A 24,644-nucleotide genomic window follows, 5' to 3' on the forward strand; every position below is an offset into this window, starting at 1 on the left:
ATTTGCTATTATACCACATTGCGTTATCATTATTTCTAATTATTCACATTTGGCATTATTAAGTGTAACTGAATATTAATAGTATATTAATTTTCTTCCTGTATGTGATTTCGCCGAAGTCTAGTTTTCACTGAGTGTTTGTGCTGACATGTGTTACATGTGAAGCAAAATATGCCTAAATCTGACAAGTTTCTGGTAGGATTTGTTTTGCTCAGTGTTTTTTTTTTCTATGTTGTGTTTTCTATAATGGTGTTTGTCCTTTGGTCAGTATCTTGACTTACATCTAGAAATTGACAATGAGGGTCGGTTGAAGACAAAACTTTACGACACAAGAGATGATTTCAGCTTTCCAATTGTGAACTTTCCATTTCTAAGTAGCAACATTCCAGCAGCACCTGCATACGGGGTATATATCTCCCAATTGATACGATATTCCCGTGCTTGCATTTCCTATCATGATTTTCTTGATAGAGGGTTACTGCTCACAAGGAAGCTATTAAACCAAGAGTTCCAAATGGTGAAGTTGAAATCATCCCTTCGTAAATTTTACGGACGCCATCACGAGTTGGTTGACCGTTATGGAGTAACCGTTTCACAAATGATATCGGATATGTTCCTTACGTCGTAACTACAATCCCCTTCCCTTTCATGAATTTGACCTACCGAATTAGACTATTTACCGGATTTGTAATCACATAAGCAACACGACGGGTGCCGCATGTGGAGCAGGATCTGCTTACCCTTCCGGAGCACCTGAGATCACCCCTAGTTTTTGGTGGGGTTCGTGTTGTTTATTCTTTAGTTTTCTATGTTGTGTCATGTGTACTATTGTTTTTCTGTTTGTTTTTTTCATTTTTAGCCATGGCGTTGTCAGTTTGTTTTAGATTTACGAGTTTGACTGTCCCTTTGGTGTCTTTCGTCCCTCTTTTATGTTTGATTTGCCACATGAGCCATGCATTCTAATCAACCTGGTAAAAAAAACAGGTTGCATCTGTCAATGCATATACTTGGAAAGGACCAAACAAGCATATCACAACTTCTCCATTTCAGATATTTAAAAAACCGGAATAATAATTATTTTCAATTGATGATTCCAGACTTATTTTCATATTTACCTGGAGATATTTGCTTTTGGCTTTATGTACTTTTTTTAACATACGGCCTTATTACATGTTACATGTACATGTGGTAAAATATAACTTATATCATACTTCTAATTATAAAAGATTTTCCTCGTTGTATTATAATAATACAATAATGATAAATTTACAAGTCATGGCTGGACCGAAAATATACGCCTTTATAACAATAAGATCGCTTAGCTTTATCATGTATATATAAAGGTAACAATTTATGTTCAATGTTATCATCCTAGGTTCATCACATAATACTGTTATTGGAATTCGATGAAATACTAAACTCACTTAATTGATACATGTATAACGACAACTTATGTGTCGTACATGTATTATCCAGTGAAAGAAATTTTCATGTTAGTTACTGACATGTAGATAATATACTAATTTAAAACAAAAGACCAACACAAAAATAACATATATCTAATAATTAAAATATTCAATTAATTTACCTTTGATATATAATACAGGTACACCTCAATAGACATTGATCGCCGTATGTATCCAAATTACAAGGCACACACATGTCGTCTACCACTTTATACCCAATAGAGCATGCTGTTAAACGATATCAGTTGAATGATAAGTAACATAAAGACTTAATTTGGTTTAACTGAAAAAAATCGTAGTTTCGTGTAAACTGACCTGCTTTATAATTATTTTAAGTAATATTATTTTTGTAGCGTTTAGTTTCATTTTGAGCGAATGTATTGATAGTGGAAAATAAACGTCATAAACTGTACCCAATTGGGATATAATAGTATATAGATATAGGAAGATGTGGTATGAGTGGCAATGCGACAACTCACAATGCAGGTCACAATTTATAAATTGGAAGTTATTCATAACTGAGTAAGGTACGGTCTCAACACGGAGCCTAGGCTCAGTATATTTCTATATATAATTATTTATTTGTTTTTATGATGATAAATAATTTATTCTTGCTTAAGGAAAATATTTCTTACCTTCGGCATAAACAGATCAAAGGATTGAAACACATTGGTTTCCACAAAGTCATTTTGCTTTTCGTTTCAAACGTATTTGCACATAATTCTGTTATAAATATGAAAAGGAGCTTTACAAAGGATACTGCAAATAGACATGAACAATTACCTAAAATTCATGTCAAATTTATAATCTTTTAATTCTAGGGACACAATTTATATATAAGTACAGTTTAGAAATACTGAGGTAAAGATGCCAATTCATACATTTGAACTGCTAAACGGTTATTACTTACATTTTGTTCTATATCAGATAATTGAAATACTTTGGTTTTTTTTCATTTTATCTGTTGAAATTATGAACAATATGTTAAACTTTAGATATGAACATGATACATACCAACGCAGTTATCATTATGTAGCCTATAGTTAAAGCAACATGAAAGTTTTCTGAAAAATATAACGTTGAAAGTATAAAAAAAGTACACATATTTATTAAAGTATGTATATTTCAAAGAATATTGAACAAATGTATATCAACATAATTCTCGGATCACTTTAAGTATACTCACTCATTACTCAAAGATGTAACTATAGACAATAATCGAACTTAACGGTTTCATAATGCTGATCCACCGGTTGTTATCATATTGATCTAATATCCCACAATATCTAAAATGGCCCCATAACAAATTGGTTATGAAATACCTAAACGTATAAGATGTCTGCATGTTGAATTATATTTACGAATGATGTCAAAATACTGATGATAAAATATAGTAAATGTTTTGACTAGTTTGCGATATCGAAAACCCTGGTGTAATTATTTCTCTTGATATAAATACTGAAGTCGTCAGTATTGAGAGCCAATATCTCATCCAAGTATCTAAAAGTAATGTCAAATTTTGTATCATATGTTGTTTGGATGTGTCTTTGCTGATTTTAGTCATAAATTGTAACTCATAGTAATACGGAAACAGTTCCGCAATGAGTGGTGCACAGTAAGTCCCCATTGGAATTCCGATAACTTGACAATAAACGGAATCTCCAAAGCGAACAAAAATGTTATCTAAAAAAAATCAAGGGCAGTTATAGTATCATAGCATATCCAATTGATATAGTTTTTTTTATGTTACTTAAAATAACATAAAAGAGTTTGAACATGTATATTCGCATTCTGATTTTTTTTTATGCCCATTTAATCAGGTATTCGATTTTTTCTTTAAAAATCCTCCGTTAGTATTCTCGTTGTTTATAGGGTAGAAAAATCAAACTTTGAACAGATTCAAAATCACCAATATAAGCAAAACCAAATATTTTTTGACACTCTAAAAGTAATTAATTCACGTGTTTTCAAGACCATATTTGAACAATTTATTATTAGGATTTTGATTATACCAAGTGTACTAGTAAGTAGAATAGACATTTTAGTAGTATAACAATGGCTTGAAGACAAAATGAATGTATATTTGTAAGATGTGTAGCTTCGGAAGCTAGCCATAGTTGGAACTTTGATTGTAGTTGGTTCTGCTTGTAAAGAAGACGCTAAAAGTTTATGTTTGTTTCAGATGTTGTTTTTCCGAAAATGAAGTCAATTTGAATGTTGGTAGATTCGTATTTTCCTTTTGCAAAACCTCAACGTAAAATTTACGTCAAACAATAACGTTTATATTAGCAGCTTTATAAGCAGGGACAAAAACAGTTCCTTTGCGAATTCTTTAAGTTTATATTTGATACGAGAAAAAGGTTTTTGTGGTTGTTTTTACAGATTAAGTGTTCTTTAAAATGCTGTACATGTATATCAACTATGTTCATTACTGAATTGAAAAAAAAATACAAAGATTTCTTATCAGATTTTTCTCATTTTGTCCACTTCGAACAGTATGTACGGAGTGAGTAGTGGATGATATTACGACACTCATTATCATATCGGGGAACGATATTTAGGTCCTTTACTGAGACATGGTTTCAACTCTCGGTCACGAATGATGTTATTCGCGTGATTCGTCTAGATAAGACAGTGACTTATAACCTACACTCCATTATTACATATTAGATGTCCTAATCAAACTTGAAGTTGAAATGCATTACAGGTTTAAAACTCTGAAAACCTTAGTGTCATGTAAGCTTAGTCAATAATGCTAACCAGTGATAATTTACACATATTCTTTTATAAAAGTGAATAAATCACGTATATTATACTGCCTGTTAAATGATTGACCACACATTTAAAATAACCCGCACAAAAAAAACCGTGTAATGGATCACAAAATTGTGGTAGCCTGATTTTTGAAATGCAACATCTGTTAAAATCTTGACTCTCCATGAATGTCAAAACGAACACATTGTGTAAAATGTTGTCCGTATAGGCAGCATATACTACTAGTAGTAGTTTGTTTGTTGTCTTTAAAACAGTTAGAAGATCTGGTATAATTGCCAATTACACAACACTCAGTTACCAAATGTCACAGATCGTATCAACTAAAGGTCACCTTACGGCATTCAACAATGAACAAAACCTCTACAACAGTCAGTTATAAAAGGGCTCGAAATGACAAATGTAAACAATCAAAACGAGAATACTAACGGAGGATTTATATAGAAAAAACAAAGAACGAACTACAAAATATGATATACTGGTACAGCAAAAAACGACAACCACTAAACTACAGGCTCCTGACTTGGGACATGCAGCTACATTACTTTGTATAGATGTGCTAGGTGTCTATAGAACACAAAATTTGACAAACTTATTTCCATAAATAAAACCAATTGCATTACATATCATATGTGAATAATTTTTTATAGAATAAAAATTACAATAACAATGGTTAAACATTATCAATAATACTGTGTAATGCTACAGATTAAAAGAAGTAAAACTCATCCAAAGATTCCATGAAAGTATGATTCGCCACATCAATATATAAAAATATCTTATTACATACTTGTTATCATCTGCACAAACACCATCATCATGAAGTTGTAAGGTCATTATGATGCTACAAATGTGACACAAAATAGTACCAAAAAAAATACATTTTGACATTTTGAATTTACACTGTTTAGTTTATCAGGAAATATTTGATATGATATTTATTTTATATTTAAAAAAAAAAAACCGGATAGAATACAGGATAGCGTTCAATTTGATAAGGAAGTTTAGTATAGTGGACCTATACGTAGCATTGTTCAATACATACATTGTTTTGTTTATTACAGTCTAACAAATACAAGAAATATGTCAACAATTTGTAAACATATTGAAAGATAAAAAGATAAAACAATAACATGGATGTGTACAGCTTATATCACGTGCTGGTTATATATTATCATATTGTATATCAAAATTAATATGTAACTTATCTTTCTTAACACATTAATTTAGAAAAATGATATATACATGGTTTTGTATTTATCTATAGACAGGAGATACTCCAGAAACAAAGACGGGACCCCGGTGTACTTCATATGAAAAAGTCTGGTAATTCAACATTTAAATTCCTCAAAATCGATTTATTTTTGTTCTAATTTTAAAAAGATTTATGAAATAAATCACAATTAAATTGAATGAAAAAACAACGCATTTCATAGTTGCAGGTCTATATTTGATAACAAATGTGTGCATAATAAAATAAAACTGTTTTTCTAGTTCTTCTTCAATGTATTCCTTCCTGCATATACTGCACCCATTGTATCAACAAAAAATTTAATCAACGTGTGGTTAGTTTGATCTCAATTCTTTATTGGTTAAAATTCGATTTTGACGTCAAATTCTATTGCTTTCCTCAGCACGCTTTAATACGAAGCAGGAGATCCTGGTAAACCACAAATCGGTTCTCATCTTCTTTGGTGTTACTCCAAAGGATGAAGACCAGGATCTTCCATCCTTATATTGGATTACTAAGCTTCACAAGAATCCTTATAGGGAAAGGTATATTACAGGTTCTTCCAAGTGTTCCACTAAACCCCTTTTTAAAGTTCTAACTGCCATACTCACTGCAGTGGCATGAAAATACGGATTTTTTTGTGTTATTAAAATTTGCTGTTACAAAATATTAGAAATTATTATAGATTAAGGAATGTATCTCCCTCATGCAAAGCTCTGATTCCTTTCACGAATTTAGCTATACTTTTTGGACCTTTTGGATTATAGCTCTTGAACTTTTATATATGCTTTGGATTTCAAATATTTTGGCCATGAGCATCACTGAAGAGACATGTATTGTCGAAATGCGTATCTGGTGCAACAAAATTGATACCGTTGATTTTATTACTACCACTGGGTCGATACCTCTGCTGGTGGACTATTAGTCCCCGAGGGTATCACCAGCCCAGTAGCCAGTACTTCGGTATTGGCATGAAAATACGGATTTTTTGTGTTATTAAAATTTGCTGTTACAAAATATTAGAAATTATTATAAATTAAGGAATGTATCTCCCTCATGCAAAGCTCTGATTCCTTTAACGAATTTGGCAATACTTTTTGGACCTTTTGGATTATAGCTCTTCATCTTTTATATATGCTTTGGATTTCAAATATTTTGGCCATGAGCATCACTGAAGAGACATGTATTGTCGAAATGCGCATCTGGTGCAACAAAATTGGTACCGTTGATTTTATTAAAGAAGAACTTCAGAAATATTCCGAAACGGTATATTCAAGAAGTGGTGTTAATCAGATGTGGATATTCAAACCTTCAAAAAAGTTGTTGGTAAATGTACAATCTCAATCATTAATGCATTCCACCAACAATAAAACCTTTGATTTTATAACTCATAATACCACTATTCCACATACTAAACTTAATGCTTGACTGAAAGAACTCGTCAGGTTATGTTTCTTTAACAAAAATGGCACTAGACGTTTTAAATATCTAGTTTTGGGCAGGAATTCAGCTTACTCTGTGAAAAAATATACAGAGTCAAGCAAACAATACACCGAAGAAGATATCACTGCCATGATGGGTTTTTAAATTGACAACATATTTGTTGAATTTGGAGGTTGGTTTTCCAACAGACTATTGGAATCTCAATGGGTACCAATTGCACTCCTCTACTTGCAGATTTGTTTTTGTATTCCTATGAGGCAGAATTTATCAAAAGGATTGTACAGAAAGTAGAAAAGAAATAAGCCCAGTCTTTTAATCTCACCTTTCGGTATATTGATGATGTACTGTATCTTAATAATAAAAGATTCAGTGATCACTTACATTTAATGTATCCAGGTGAACTTGAAATTAAAGATACTACCGACACAGATAAATCTGCTTAATATTTAAGAGCTTTTTCTCGAAATGACTACTGATAGTAGGTCAAATACCAAAATTTACAACAAACGCGATGATTTTAAATTCGTATATCAATTTTCTATTTCTGGGTAGCAACACCCTAACGGCACCAGCATATGGAGTATATGTGTCTCAATTGATACGTTTCTCTATAGCTAGCTCAAAGTACGTTGATTTTGTTGAACGAGGAATAATGCTAAGACAGGTAAGGTTGGCAAAAAAGTGGTCAATACAAGTATTGACCATGCCAGTGGTAAATACCGGTAAATACCGGGAAATACTGGCAAATACTGGTCGATTGAAATTTTAAGTGGTCATTACTATAAAAACCACTCTCTACCTGGTCAATTACTGTTAGTAATGAAATAATGAGTGTTCAAGTCATATTAAATGCATTCATTTCTATTTTTATTTTAAATTCATATATATATATACATATAATAAACAGTGATTTAAATTGATTTATTAGTCATGTTAGTACATAATATTAAAGTAAAAGATAAAAACTGTTTCGTCCCTGCCAAGGGTACTCATCAGTTGGCTATTAAAAGGCTATCACTACAGGTTTTTTCTTTTCCTTTTTCTTTCTTTTGTTTTTTCTTTTTTTTTTTTTTTTTTTTTTTCTTTTTTTTTTCTTTTTTTCTTTTTTTCTTTTTTTTCTTTTTTTATTCTTTCTTTTTTTTCTGATTCAAATATATTACTCTATGATGGAAACAATATTTAAACAATATATAATGTCAACAAATATGACAGCATAACAATCATTTCAATTAATAATTTACAATAGAGAGTTCCTTGGTTCACCAGTCAATTTCTTCTTTGCCTCCGAGGTAACGATAACAGAAAACTAGTTTAGCTGCTTTATGAATTCCCAACCGGTTCCTCAGTTTAGTCTGAAGCCAAAGTTGAAGAATACTCTTTCAATAGCTGCAGAACTTGAAGGCATCTTTAGTTACTTCTGTGCTATGCTACATAACTCTGTCCTGACTGCACTTGACCTTTGAAGGCATGACCACCATACAGTTGGCTTGGTCTTGGTTATAACAGACTCGTGTAGAAGAGTGGTTGGAAGCTGAAGTGAATCTGTTAAGAAGTTGAGGAAGTCTGGTATGAATTCTGGATTGGAACTGAGTAGTAGCTCTTGTGCAGAAGAAACATGGTCTGGTTGTAGCTTTTTACCCCTGTACACTGGATGAAGTGCATTTGCTAAGAAATGAGCTGGCGTCATGGCTTGCTTGAATCTGTTGTTAACCTTGCTTCGATAAGGCTCCAAGTCTGGATGTTGTAACAAGTCTAACCACACCTCACAGGCATCTGCAATAGTTGAGCTGTCTGATTGTAGTTTATCTAAGGAAATGGGTATAGGTTTAAGTTGCTGCTGTAGATTCTTGACTTCATTGTACAACCCAACATTGTGTATTATATTACGGATTCGTGAGTCTATAATGTCTTCATTCTGGGCAATTATCATCAGCATGAATGGTCTGTTTCTGCAGTAGGTGTCTATACAGATTAATTGGCTGTTCCATCTGGTCTCTGCAGGTAACTGTGGTTTTACTGACTCAGGAATCTCAGATAACAAAGCACCTTGGATATGATGATTTCTGAAGTATTTGTTGATCTCAACAACTTGATTGATTACTTGGGCTGGTGTGGTGTCTTGTCCCAGAAGGTTTAGCCAGTGTGCAGAACAGCCATAGACAGTAAGATCAGGATAACTTTCAACAAGGTTCTGTTTCATTGCAACCATCTTCTTTTCATTGTCTGTAACTACACCAGTAACTATACTTTGGTACTGCTCAGTAGCTTTGTCAATGGCATCTTGGGCAACAGTAGTACAATAGGCTGCTGTCTTCTTGTTGGTCCCTGCATCTACAGCAGATAGGAAATATGCAGTCCCCTCACACTGCAAACTAGAGGCTATCACGGGTGTGTTGTAGATATCACTCCAACCATCTTGTATTAGGACGACTTCTTTTCCTTTTAACTCTGCCATGACTTTTGTGGAGATCTTGTCATGAACCTGGTCAAGAAGATGGCCCCCAATTTCTTTACGGTTAGGTGGACTGTACCCAGGTCTTAACATCTGTATAGTCTCTTTGAAAACTGGATTGTCAGCAATGTTAAATGGAAGGTTGCAGGCATAGAACAGCTTGGCAATTTGCTCATCTAGTTGCTTTGACATGATGTGGTCAGTTGTGATGCTTAATGAATTCATATTGGTTTGTTGGAATTTCAACTTCTTTGATACAGGCGTAGGTGTTGATGGTTTAACAGGAGACTCATTTACAGCAAGATTGTCTTCATCAAGTTCAGCAAATGGTCTCTTCTGGCTTGGTTTTGGGGATTTTGTTGACAAACATTTTTCTCTATGGCTTCGAAGTCTTGGTGCTTTTGCACTGACTATTACATTGCAGTCATTACATTTTGCACTTGTCTTATTGTTTTCTTCTAATATGGTATAGAAGCTCCAAATTGGGTCTTTTGGTTTCATTATGGTAGTTAATGTCGAGGTGGTTGTACTATGTGTATGTAAAAATCTATTATGAATAGGTAAAATTTATGCTACCTTTTATATTTTTTTTGTTTTAAAACCATAAATTACAGAAGCCATAGAGTAAATGTCCCTAAAACTTTCCATTTCTAGCATGAAGAAGATTTTTGTCTCACAGCTGAATAGACAGGAAGTATTTTATTGTTTTAGGGACTCTTCAAATATCACTTTTATTACTTTCAACCTAAGTTTTGTCAACATTTATTGGGGTCTGTTGTTTTAGGAATTAAATTTTCACACCTTAGGCAATGCCAGGTGGTATGTAGCAACACACCTGTGACTTCATTTACCTGTAGTTTTATCTACCTGTAATTTTATTTACCTGTAAAAATCTTATATTTTGAATAAAACATTATTTTAATTTATAATATTAAATATGTTGAAATATGTTAATTTTTTAATATATATACATCTAAAAGTATGCAATATCATAACTAATAACAAAGAAAAAGTGTTAAATATGAATAAAACATTAAAAATGCATTCATTTATATGAACTGACCCATGACTAAAGATAGAAATTAAAATATATTTGACTTTTTATCAACTTTTTACTTCAATAAATAGCAAAAACAACCATGAAAATTTCAATTGACCAGTATTGACCACTTGGGGAGTATTGTCCGGGGCGGTAAATACCACTGGTAAATACCGGGGGCGGTATTTACCGCTCAACCTTGAAGACAGGGCTATGAATGAATCAAAATTAAGGTCATCATTCAAGAAATTTTACGGTCGCCATCATGAGCTGATTAGCCATTATGACAAAAATGTCAGAAATCATTTCTGATATTTTTCCTCAGTCATAATAACTTCCTATCAACAACAAAGAAATAACACGACGGGTGCCGTATACGGTGCAGGAAATGCTTACCCATCTGGAGCACCTGATTTCCCTCCCGGTTTTTAGTGGAGTTCGTGTTGATTCTTATTTATTTTTTTATAACTGTTGATGTAAATGTCCTTTGGTATTGTGAGTCTTTGTTTACTCCTTGGTTTTGATTGTTATTGTCTCTGACTTTCCTTATTTATTTTTGAAATGTGGGTCCTAGATGCTCCTCAACTTTGTACTTGTTTGGCTTTGATACTATTTTGATCCGAGCGTCACTGATGAGTCTTTTGAAGACAAAACGTGCGTCTGGCGTATAAAATTTCATCTTTGCCAAACAGTATATCATACATGTCATACTGAAAATCTTTTTTTTTTTATTCTTTAATTTCCAAAATCAAACTCGTCATCCGTGAAAGCAAAGACATTTAACAGGTTTTATGCTGTGGAAAGTTCACTCGAATAACGCAAAACAATTCATGTGATGTGTTTGAGCTTGTGATTTTGCCATTTGATTATCATGTAAAAAAAAAAGAAGATGTGGTATGATTGCCAATCAGACAACTGTCCACAAGAGACCAAAATGATCTGTCCGCTTGGATTTTCCTTGGATTTCGGCATTTTGTTAAGCCCCCATGAATTGTTTCGATTCTAATAGGACAAATACGGTAGTTGTTTTAGATCGAAGCGTTCTAGGTGATGGCATTTTTTGCCGTTCCCGTAAATAAACTCACTATTAAATTTACGTTAAATAAAGGAGCAAACTAAGTAAATGATGATGCTTTAACTATTTACAATAACATATTTAGATAAATTTGGATTAATCTAAATGATTAGTGTACGTATATGTCTCATATGTATACAAATGCTATCATAACACATTTTAGAATCATTTGTTTACATTTTCTTATTGTGATGATTTTCAGTTTCACAAGCGTGTATTTTCCCGTAAAATTATAACGTCGTTGTTCTATGACATCTGGTAGCTCATTCTTTAAAAAACATATCACGTGGAAATACAATAGGAACAGCCTTAACAATATATTCATATTTTACCACGGGTGTGTACTCATAGCATTTGAATGATGTCATGTTAGAATTGTCTTTTGATCTTTATCTATTTGAAATGGCATTGTCAGGGTTTTTTTCAACTTATGAGTGTGTATGTCCCTTTCGGTATCTTTCGCCTCTCTTTAACACATGTCAAGGCTATGCAAATTGCTACAAAGTTAAGCCTACAGACAAATTACAAATGTTAAAAGAAACAAACAAAGCAGTATACTTGTTTTCTTTTCCATAATTTAATAACTACTATGTTTCAATGTTTCAAAACATGATGGGAAATTTAACAAACATTACAAAACAACAATATTGCACTGTTCATATTTGAGAATAACATACACATTTAAACAAATAATATTTCTGTAACTACTCTGTAAACCTATTAAATAAAGGGTTTTATCAGTAATTCGTATATTTTCCCCTTGATCTTACTGCCTAATATTTTCGAGTATCAGCGTACTGGCTGTATCACTGAAAATATTAGGCAATACATTGTGTGACGTCATAATTACCGATAAACAGAATAATAGGTAGTTTCGTTTTTGATACTGACTATATCATGTGGAATATGTCTAAAAACAGGCTCGTCTAGATATTCCACATGATATAGTCAGTATCAAAAACGAAACTCCCTATTATTCTATATTGAGTCATCCTTACATCATACAATTAGATCTGCTCATCTAACTGTGATCCTACATTTGAATTGTCTATTTTTTTCCTTTTTCTGTATTTATCATTAACATGACAACCACAAAGAAAATATATAGTGTAAAGTAACCATCTTTTTTACAAGTTGTCACATACATTACAATAATGACTTCGTAAAAAAATTCTGTATGAAATTGTAGTTATTTAACAATTAATTTTATTATACTTCACGTTAAAATGCCATATTTTAATTGGCTAAGACGAGGGTGTCAATTTACTCTATCACATGGCTGAGCGGGTGACAATTTTTTTTAATGTTACCCTCTCGTCTAGACCAATCAGAAATCGATTATTCAAAGAACAATGAAGTTGTTTTTTTCTAATACCCGTAACGTTAGAAAATACTTTTAAAATAAAATTAATCTGTAAAAGCCAAAATTTATAGGACATTCAGTATAATAAATTAAATAACACATAGCTGAGAGGGTGATAGAGCAGATTGGAACCCCTTGAAAAGGTATTGTCAACCTTGGCTTCGCCGCGGTTGACAATGTTTTCTCGGGGTACCAATCTGCTCTATCACCCTCTCAGCTATGTGTTATTTATATAATGGTAAATACAGAAATAATATGTTTCATTCCACTTCTAAAAATAGAGTTAATTATAGAATAAATAGAACATTTATACAGTTGCTAAATACAAAGATATTTTCTTATAAATAGTGGTTAAGTGTTTTTACTCTTCCTCTTCAATCTTTGTTTTGTCCTTGAAAGAATTTATCATTTTTAACAGGTACTTTTACAAAACTGAATTAGTTGATTAATCAAAGCTCTTTTTTGCCATTTACGTTTAGATCAAGATGAAATTTGCTCTAAATCCATAAGGATCAAATGATATTAAATAAAAATTGTCATTAAGTTGATCAGAGCCAATGGAAACTAAACTAATATATCAGTGTTTGATGGGTTCCCTTTTGTACATAAAACCTGCATCTAAATTGAAATATGTGCTCAGCAACAGAAGGAACTGGCGATTAATTAATGCAAATAGTTAATTATACTATAGTCATCAACTATAAAAACAAATAATTGGAATGTTACAAATAACCTAAAATTAATAGATTAATTTTAACAAAAAGGCACACAATTTACAAACTTAATGCAAGACAGATGCTTAAAAATGTAAGTCACAGAGACCTTAGTGTTGGTAATCAGTTGTCTATCATAAATGAGTACTGCAATAACAAAATGTCTAGGATTAACATAAAGTTAGAGACAAAAGATGAAACAAAAAGCATAACTTTACAAAAGTCACTCATGAATAAAATGTAGGTTACATAGACACAAGTTTAAATAAATTAAATTTATTGTTCTCAACATTTTGATACCAAAGATTCTGAAATATTGACCTAATAACAAAAACTAACTAACTTAGTAGGCACAGTGTTACAGATTATTTTTCTTTATGAAATAAATGCTTCATTACAAAATAAATAGTTTATTGGAAACAAATATATCTATAATATCATACAGGATAAACCACCTGTTGTACAACTCAACGTTAATGATTATATCTTCCACAATTCATACATTAATTCATGATTATCTATTTTTCAAAGAAATATTGTTTTATTAATTCCAATCTAATAATTCTTAAGAAAAAGATTATCTTGTTTTCTGCACTTAATTTTTTGAAAAATTAAAAAATAAATTTACTGATGACAATAAAAATGCTTTTCAACTTTTACAAAAGATCTTATTATATAATAATTTAAGGTGGCACCTAACACTATAGGGAGATGACTCTGTAAAATTAGCTTAACGTTTTAATTAAGTTGTATAGATAGTTAAGGAAATATCAAGCTTCTCAAACATCAAAATTAGTGTTTTTCAAACTGCTATATATCCAACCAAGTTCTCTGAGAAAGTGATGGGTTCAAGTTTTTGGAAATTTTTATGTTTTTGTCAAAGGATCATAGTAAATATTTTGTCAAAATTTTATAAAAATTAAACAAGTCAAATTAATTTTAGTCATTGTGTAAGGTACCACCTTAAAGCCAAAAAATGAAGAAAAACAAAATTTCATGAAGTCAATTATCCTTTAAAATGTCTGTAAGCATCATGTTTTTAAGGGCATATTTGTTAAATAGGTGTGGAAGGTTAGGAAAGGACTTCCAAAATCCCCTTACAACGAAAATATTTTCTTTGGGTAAATCTAATACATCAAATGGACACCCAACCATGAATGATTCACGACCCATATTCAAAAATAGAATTTCCCTTCCTACCACATCACATCTATTTTAATGGAATAACCCTCAATCTAATATGACATTAATGGCAGGATTCGATCATATTCAATTTTTTTAACAAAATACATATTAAATTTTACATCATAATAATTCTGGTAATTTCAGGGCAGGTAACATTGAATCAACACAGTTCACCCAAAAGTTAGCACATGTAGCGTGATACTGTCTACCCCCATATGTCAACTTGGAAGCTTCCTCCTCTGTGTTAAAATCTTTACTCTTGACATCCACGTCTAACAGACATACTCCACAAGATCTCATCTGGGATGCTGCATCATCAGACTTCAGAAGGCAGTTCTTAAAACTTAACTCATTGTCATCAGGCTAAAAAAAGAAAATAAATATAATGATTACATTTGTTTACAATGAAAAACTGTGATTTCTCTCAATAAAAACTGATAATTCACATGTGAAATAATGTAAAATCATGTTAATTTATAGGTGTTGTTTAGGAGCCTAAAGTAAAAGATTAGTTCCTTAAATATTTTTTACTTTTGCTTTATTTGAAACTTCATTGACATAACATTATCAGTGATCGGGAAGGACGTGCGCCCTGCGCCTATAGCGCATATTCACCAGAAATGGCGCATAGAGTGACAAATGTAAGCGCCCACGTGGCGCACGATATTTTTCACATCGTTTCGAAACGTTTAGATATCGTCAAATAGTTTTCCGATCGTGTTCCGTGCCGCCATGTGTGTGTACACAACTGTATAATGTTCCTCCAATCATAGGAGCACCTATATATTTTTAGGACGTCTCAGGTGTTTTCCTATGGTAAATTAATAGAACCATGCGGTTTAATGTCTCTGGTGTTTTCCTATGGTAATAATAGAACCATGCGGTTTATCTGATAACCCAAAAAACGCAATTAACCATCATTCATGATATAATTTTTTATAAACAACTTTACATTTGTGAAATTTGGCTATTACAGACGAGATTTAACTCTAATAATAATCTTTTAATTTAGTTTAGCTTGCTATTATTTCGATTGAAAACCCCTGAAGCCTTTTTATGAATATAGTTTTTGTCCCCATAAAAGGCGCTTAACTGTCCTTGTAATTTTTTGGTCTTTGGCTCGTTTTGACATTTTGTAAACATGACTTCAGCGCATTATTGTTTTGTTCTATCAATTAATGGTACTCTCTACTGTTATTCTTGTCATCTTGATGAAGTAATAATAATAATACAAGAAGTGCAGAGGACGTTCCTGAAATGTCCTCTAATACGGAACGTCTGGGATGAGTATGGTATCGACGAAGACCCAAATTTAATGTTAAAAAAACATGAACATGAACAAGCCAAGGCAACAGTAACAGTTTAAACATTGTAAATAAGGGTTTATCTTTAATATTGTCCGTTTTGGAAGAAGTTATTGTATATTCATTGAAATTACAGAATCACAGGAACAATATTATTTAAAATCATAAAGGTAAACTTGTACCAACACCTCTTTTCCAAAACATGAGAAAATAATGATACTTTTTATTTTTTTACAGAAGTCAATTCGAATGGCCCACTCATTTGACAACATGGCCCATTATTTTTGAAAATGGCCCATTGAATTTATTTTTGAGGGGCCCTGGGCCCATAGTGAAAAAAACCTTCCAGATCACTGCATTATATAAACAAACTTTTATCTGCTAACCTATAACTTAGTCTTTTGGTCCCTGTTGGATAATTTTCTCATTGGTAATCATACCATATCTCATTTTTTTGTATATGTTAAAAGTGTGGTGCTTTTATTGCTGTTCTTGGTCTTTACAGTCAGAAATTATTCAGAATTTTTCTTAACTAAAAAAATCAAGATGCCAGTATTCATGTACATGTATGTTCATTTCAGTTGTGCTCCTTTGGTGAAAAAAAAAACTTGTTAGAAAAAACATAACTATTTCATACACATAGATATTTTCTAAACCCTTTTTAAAAATATCTTACTAGTTATAACAAACAATATATAACAATGATAATAACAATTTCAATGATATATTTAATGGCTAAAACTAAAAGTTTCAGACTGTATGCACAAATACATTATAAACTAAATACAATTTGAAAAAAAATTGCACTTCAAAAATTAAATGATTAAACATACCATAATATTACCCCCTACTAAAAAGGCAGCAAGGTTGTTCCATACTAGATCAACATCCTTCAATACCTGACCTAGCTTGTCAGTACTTAAAGCTGAAAATATATATAACAAAATTAATGTTAATTTAGAAAGCCATCTATAGCCAAGATTGACAGAAAAACAGAAAAATCCAGTAGTATCAGATGAAACTGTTTTAATTTGGAATACCTACAAATTGTTTACATAGTTTGCAAGAGTTACTTCCCTTTAAATGATCATGTATTTATTCTTGAAAGTCAATTTCTCATTACATTTTATATAATGTTATGTCAATGATAAATACTTTTACCAGGAAACTTACAACATTAAAACAACAGTGTTAAACAAGATGATATTTGTGTTGGTTTCAATATTTCAAAATGTATAGTTCAGCATTTCTTTTTTTAGTAATAAAATACAATGGACTCATTTATTTTTCTTGTTAGGATTCATTGCACATTTGGTAAAAACACGAAATCAAATATCTATAATAAAATACAAATTTTTATCCATGAAAATTTGTACCAATCATGTTTATTTTCAGTTGTCTTAAGCTTACTATTGGAAATCTATAGATTTTCAAAAATTTATCACAAGCTCATATCTATATATATCAATTTAAATTATTAAAATATTCTCTATATCAATTAACTATCCTTTACTTACCTGCTGACTTCATGGCAACTGTTATTCTACATACAATCCTGTATATTTCCACTATACCTGTAATCATATTAAAAGTTTAAGCAATAGGTATGTACATAGAATTTTATTTTTCTATATTCAAAAATAACAATAAAATAACAGTGCCATATATTTGTACATTATTTTTGAATTTAAATACTTTTTTTTTTACCATGCTTTAATTTATGTGACTTTTTTATTTTGTTATTGGTCTGACCATCTTTAAAAAATGATTTTTTGTGTTTGTTAGTATGTTTTTTTAGGTAAGTTGTATATATATATGTTACAAGTTGATGTTTGACATCATGTTTGATGTTGATGTTGATGTCTTCATCTTTTTATATAAGCTTTGGATTTCAAATATTTTGGTCACGAGCATCACTGAAGAGACATGTGTTGTCGAAATGCGCATCTGGTGCAAGAAAATTGGTACCTTTAATGTTATTGATGCAGTCTATTGTATTTTCTTTTATGTACCCTGTATCATACATAATATTTATTCATACTTTTAAATTTAGTATTAACTTAAAAAATATTAACACATCTAGAACCAGAGGTCATACATGTCATATGAGCACTACAATAATATCAATTTAATACTGTATGCAATATCAGACTTAATTAACCATTATGCAACTGTGAAAGTATATATCTTCCATGCAATATTTGTTGTTCTTTTTCTGGTCCATTTATCATAATGATATAAAAAAATCTGAAGGTCTCAATGCTACTACTTACTGGCCTCTAACAAATACGGCAGATTTCAGTTCAATTTTTTATGTTAAAACCTGTATTATTTCTATTTTGTTCTCCAATGTAGCAGAATTCAGACAACAGCTAATGCTACCTTTGCTAGATTCCTTTAGAAGCAAGCACATTTGGCCATGCTTTCTAAATTATGTGGCATTTTGACTATATATATACATTCTTATTATAGTTTTTTATTCATATTTAAAATGAATACTGTGGATTCATTAATATTCGATGGATACCAATTTCGTGGATTTCATGGGTACAGGAGAACCATGAATTCAAATATTCAAGGAATAACAAATTTTCTAAAGGAATAAGTGTAGACTTTGCCAAAACCACGAAATTGAATATCCACGAATATGTAAGTTTTCTTCAAACCACGAAAATTGGTACCCACGAAAATAAATGAATCCACAGTAATATACATGACCTACTTACCTTGTACATATTCTGTTCCTTGATCTGACCTTATGACCTCATTACAGACACCAGAACTGCTGATAGAGTTAAATATGTTATTAGCTTCTTTAATGTTGCTGTGACAATTCTCTAAACATCTCTGCCATTCATATGCATATTTGTCAGAACCCTGCAAATAACGTTTTCACATCTCTCATTAATTTATAATATATATATAACTTCAATAATGGCTTTAAAGTCATAAGAAACGAGTGACCAGTGAAAAATAATTTTCTTTCAATTCTTGAACCAATGCATACAAACATTATAAACTTAGTCTTCTGTGCACGAATAATTAATTTATCATTTTTTTCGTGTAAATTTCGTATAATCATCAATTTTTTTTTCAATTGGTCAGTGTTGTGAAAATATGGCAGGTAATTAAAGTTTGTGTTTTGAAGCCGAAGTAAATCGATTGTCACCTGTTTGTCAACAATCGACAAAAAATCAACAACAAAGCATGGAAATCGAGCACGTGTTTAACAGCTAAATTAAGATAATAGTTTATTTTAAGGACATCCATGCGTATTGTGATTACCGGATTTTTACAAGATGGGTCACACTGAGGTCACTTTGCATATTACGGAAAAATATGTTGGGGAAATTGCTTCCTGGAAGGAAGCAATTAAAATAAAGTAAACTTCTTCTAAATATGAATAAATTAAAGAATTTTCTTCAGAAGAAAAGTATATGTACATAAGTTTTATAATGAAAACTATCCATTGAGTTATAAAAAAAACTTATGCATTATTTTTTTTTTATTTGAGGTTTCTTATGACTTTAAATGGGAAATACAGATGTACAAGGTTATGTTGATTATTTAAGTCAGAATAAATGTATGTATTTTTATTTACTGACATTTCATTATAACCTTTAAACTCATGTTTTTTTAAGGCTTGTTAAGTATGTGTGAGTTGCGTGTGATTTTTTTTCCTTTTTTTCAGATATTATATAATTTCTAATTTAGAATTCATATGACCATATGCATACTGTATGTACTCTGGTTCCATTTTCATTCATGGGGTGCAAATTTGTTGTGAATTTTGTAGTTATACGTGAACCACAAATCTAAGCATTTCACAAAGTACAAACATCCAATTTCCTGTTATGGAAACTGTGGCAAACCCATTAAATGAATCATCCACAAATCATGTCTCAAACCATAAAATTTGGTACCAACATTAGCAATCAAGCAAGATTGACAACATGTCACTCGAGGACAAGAGAAATGTTGATAATTTTACAATGGAAACAAATAGAAAACAAGTGAAACTGCGAGCTACTGCTCACTGATGTTACCCCCGCCGCAAGTGGATAATATAAATAGTGTAAAAATATGCAAGTGTTCGGTAAATAGGAAGTTGTCAAGTGATGAATCTGAAAACGCTTCACACAGTATAGCTTACTTATATAAATCCTGAAACAAATTTCAGAAATCCTTGTATTGTAGTTCCTGAGAAAAATGTGACGAAAATTTTCAACTTGGTTATCATGTGTAAAATCATACAAGTGTTCGGTAAACAGGAAGTTGTCAAGTGATCAATCTGAAAGTGCATCACACGGTATAGCTGACTTAGATAAACCCTGAAACCAAATTTCAGAAATTTTCGTAGTTCCTGAGAAAAATGTGACAAAAAATATTCATGGGACGGATGGACCTACAGACTGACAGAAGGATAGACAGAGGTAAAACAGTATACCCCCCTTTTTTAAAGTGGGGGTATAAAAACTAGAACTAAAAAGCCGACCTTTTTAGATCATGAACTTTCAATGGAGATTTTCAGCACAGCTATAATTGAAGGTTCCACTGTACACTTACTGTTATGTCCCCTATAATGCCACTGTATCTGTCTCCAAACAATGGAACAGGCGTAGTGGTAGGTCCTCCAAAACTAGTTACATCTGAAATGATTAAAAATTTGAAATGGTGGTTTTGAATATTCCAAAAGCATTTTATGTCAGGATCTTACATCAAAGTGTTAGAGCTTTAAATGCCAAGCAATAACTAAGTACCTTAGTTCACAGCAAAACAGGGAAGAGGGAATTTAGACTGAAAGAAGTGTTTGTGTTTTAAACTTTTAATAGCTAGAATACCATCTAGAATAGAACTGGTACTGCCTAATTTATGCATACTCCACAGCACTTGTGATTCATGATTTTAAAATTTTGTGATTTTCTATAGTGTATTTTAATATAAAGTAGGTTGTCCCAATGGGTTGAAGAAATCAGATAAGTTTAACAGTCATACTACATGTATCAAAAGAATATCAAACTCATATCAGTCTTTTTAAAAAGAAAGATAAAAAAAATTATCAAATTGTCTCCCTTACTCAGGAGCAACTAAGAATCAGTTGTGCTTCATATTACCTGGTTTGCTAGTTATTTCTTCTGTAACTTTTTCTGCATCCATTTCTTCTTTCTGTTCATCATTTTCTGATTTCTCTTCCATGTCAGAACTATCAGCAGATTTACTTTCACCAGACTTTGGTTCAGAAATCTTCAAATCTAAACTGTCAATAGATTTGGAGTCTGGTAAACTCTTTATTTGAGGGAAATCTGCAGCAAATTCATTGCTGGAAATAGACACTGAGTCACTGTCCTTCACATTAAGAATGTTTTTAGAAAATGGCAGTTCTAAACTTGAAACTGAGTTTGTATCCTCTTGTTTAAGTCCTTTGTTTAATTTAGTGTCAAATTGTAAACTGTCAGTGGCAAAATTAAATTGATTTGAGGAATCAGAGTCTGTTTTTTTGTGAGTTTTCTCAATCGTAGATTTGGACTGTGTTGTGAATTCCATGCCGTACATGGAGTAAATTTTCTTCTTTTCTTGCAATTGTTGGGGAGGTGTGTGTGTAACATCATCAATGTCATATCCTCGACTAAAATCACCATATTCATCTTCATCATCTACGCCCTCATCCATGGGTGGCGGAACTCTGAAAAGGTCATCATCATCATCAACGGATAACTTTGGAATGTTTTGTGGTGGGTTATTGTCTACCTTTGCAGTGGGAAAGTTTTGTTGAAAAGGTGCTGGATGGTCTATGGATGTTTCAAGATATCCTGATTTGTCCTGTTTAGCTGTGCCTTCACTATCATCTTGAGATATGTCTGGAAGTTTATATGAAGTCAAAACAGATGGGTCATCTCTGGGTTTAAAAAGTCCCAAGATTTCATTATGTTGTAAATTCTTCTTTTTCACAGTGACCAAGTCTGACTGACTTACAGAAATTATTGGTGCAGGTGTTTCATCCATGGATGATGTCACTGTTAATGTACTGTCAACACTATTTTTAGAAGGCCCTTGAAAATCTGCCCAATCATCACCTTCACTTTTCTGATTTGCTGTTGAGAAATTTGACCAATCATCATTGGCTGTTATATTCACTGCTGGATTATTTATCAAATCTCCTTCCAGTTGTTGACCTGCTGAACCACTGAAACCTGACCAATCATTATTTGAATCTGAATTTGCTGCGGAATCAAACAAATTATCTGACAAACTCTGATCACCTGCAACAATTGTTTCTGTACTTTGAAAATCTGCCCATTCTCCTTCATCCTCAGCCTCATTGCCTTCATCATCCTGCTCAGTACCAAAAATAGACGGACCAGATGTATCTATTGTCTCCAATGACCTAAATGCTGCATACTTGTCCTCATCTCCAATAAGGTCAGTAGCACTTTTAGAAGCTGACAAATTATCATCCTTGGGAACAACCTGAGGAGCCTGCTGAAAGTCAGCAAACTCAGAATCTGATGACTGTGGTGAAAATGTAGTTGTTTTAGTTAACGTAACAGCCTTTGGGGTGGGTGTTGCTTTTTTCTTGTCGTCTGGTTTAGGCCAAAGACTTTTGATAGCTGGTATAGGTTTAACACTGTTGTTATATGCTGTTGGTGGTAAATTTGTAGTTTTTGATATCGGCTTATGCAATGGACTCTCCTGTTTTTCAACATCCTTCTTTTTATTACTAAAGTCGTCCAGGTAAGACTCTAAAACTTTGAAGTCTTCATTCTCCGACTGTTCTGATGATGTAAACTGACTACTGTCACTAGGTCTGCCTGCAGATTTAAAATCATCAAAATCATCATCCATACTGTTTGGTGTTGAGGCCCCTACAAGTAAAAAGGTGGATTCTCTTTTAAACTTTGAATTAAAGCATAATAATGTTTTATCCTGGCATTTACTTCTATTTACATGTAATGTCCTCCATGTATGCTAGACAAGTGGCATTTTTTTTCTTTCTTTGTATAATTTGCTTTGTTTTGATGTTTGTTTCACAGTATTTACATACATGATAGTGATCCAATCTGATTAAAATTAATAAAGCTTATATTAACAGGTAATAGTTGTAACAGGTATATCACAAGTTTTATGCAGGCAGTTAATGTGATATGAATAACAATATAAAAAAGAAAATATGGTATGATTGCCAATGAGACAGCTATCCACAAAAGACCAACATGACACAGAGATTAACAACTATAGGTCACTGTAAGGCCTGCTTTTTACTGGACTGACAAGCTGTGCCAGACGGCTCTTCTTTTTTGGGGGGGACTATTTATTAAGTAATCAAAGAATAAAATTTAAAAAAAAAATATATATCATAAAAAATTACATTTAAATACACTAGTGACTACTAAATGCTTATTAGAACTGAGTAATTAGTTCTACAAAGGTGTGTTCTGATCATGCATTACCTACTGAAGAGGAATAGAAGCAAAATATCTTTAAAATTCAATATACAGTCAGTCTATTGTAGTGATGGTTAATAAGGAAAATCACATAAGAACAAATTATAACTTCCTTTTTTCTTAAATTTTTTTCTTTTATCTTTCAGTATGACCATTTTTCCATCACAATCTACTCATTGAGGACTACCCTGCATCTCCATGTGATTATTAAAAAAATCTTTTAAAATATGGTCAGTAAAATTTTCAACTTGAAGTGTGAAACAGCAATTCAGGTTTTACATTGATCATCATAAATCATTTCAAGATTGAAAATAATATTTGAAAAGGGTTTGCAACATTATTGACCACTATCAAGAAAATTGATAAAAATGGTTAAATAATCAGGGTTTTGTGCAAGCGGTCTTGTGTACTGCTTTGCATTATATTACTGCTTGCCATAAACAATATACAGATAAAACTTTTAAACAATGCAATGCATATCAAATATCATGTTAAACTGTTCATAAATCATATAAAATTCTAATAATAAAACCAATGCTAAAGGTTTAAAGTTCTTTTGCCAAAGCTTGATGGACCCCAAAAATACTATAAAAATGGTATTAAAAGTATTCATCAAATATTATTCTTAATATTCAATGAATTTCCTTAAGTTAATGTTTAAAGCTTTTCCATTTTTTCTTCAAATTCTCAACCTGGCATTCAGATTGTTTTGTTTATTTTGTCATCAGCAACTTCTTCAACCAACTGTAAAGATGTCATTTAAAGCTGGGTATTATATTTTTCAAGCAAACATAGCATTCATGAAGGCAAAATTGTAAAAGGCTTTGTTTTGTTTATCATCATTTCATAAAGCTTCAACACAATTTGTCTATTAACATGTCCCTTCCTTTGCTTGTAGACTTATCCTTTTATTTCGTAAATACACAATGGACATTAAATTATCAAACCTTTTCCAATCAAGTCTAAAAGTTTAGTTCTACCTTAAAATAAATAACTATATGTTGATTTGACTGATATTAAAAATTTAAATCATCTTTGGGAAAAATTAGTGTGAACCAATCAAAAATATTTAGAAAAAACAATTCATGAAAAATGATAAAATGTTTTAAAGGAAAAAACTTGTATCAATTGACAAAAAACAGCAGCAAACAATGTCAGT

At 31.7% G+C, this 24,644-nt stretch overlaps 1 protein-coding gene across 1 annotated transcript in view; it reads right to left on the bottom strand.

Moving 5' to 3' along the window:
- Positions 1–13,019: 13,019 nt before the first annotated feature.
- The window catches only part of LOC134727680 (synergin gamma-like), a 28,879-nt gene continuing 17,254 nt past the window's right edge, over positions 13,020–24,644 (bottom strand). Inside the window, exons 14-19 of the mRNA XM_063592061.1 lie at positions 21,158–22,906; positions 20,610–20,692; positions 18,770–18,920; positions 17,561–17,617; positions 16,877–16,968; positions 13,020–15,102 (exon numbers count right to left, since the gene is read on the bottom strand). Coding sequence (XP_063448131.1) covers positions 14,860–15,102; positions 16,877–16,968; positions 17,561–17,617; positions 18,770–18,920; positions 20,610–20,692; positions 21,158–22,906 — 2,375 coding nt within the window. The 3' untranslated portion in view covers positions 13,020–14,859. The remainder of the gene's footprint in view (positions 15,103–16,876; positions 16,969–17,560; positions 17,618–18,769; positions 18,921–20,609; positions 20,693–21,157; positions 22,907–24,644) is intronic.

This window comes from Mytilus trossulus, chromosome 8, assembly GCF_036588685.1.
Source record: "Mytilus trossulus isolate FHL-02 chromosome 8, PNRI_Mtr1.1.1.hap1, whole genome shotgun sequence".
Lineage (NCBI taxonomy): Eukaryota > Metazoa > Mollusca > Bivalvia > Mytilida > Mytilidae > Mytilus > Mytilus trossulus.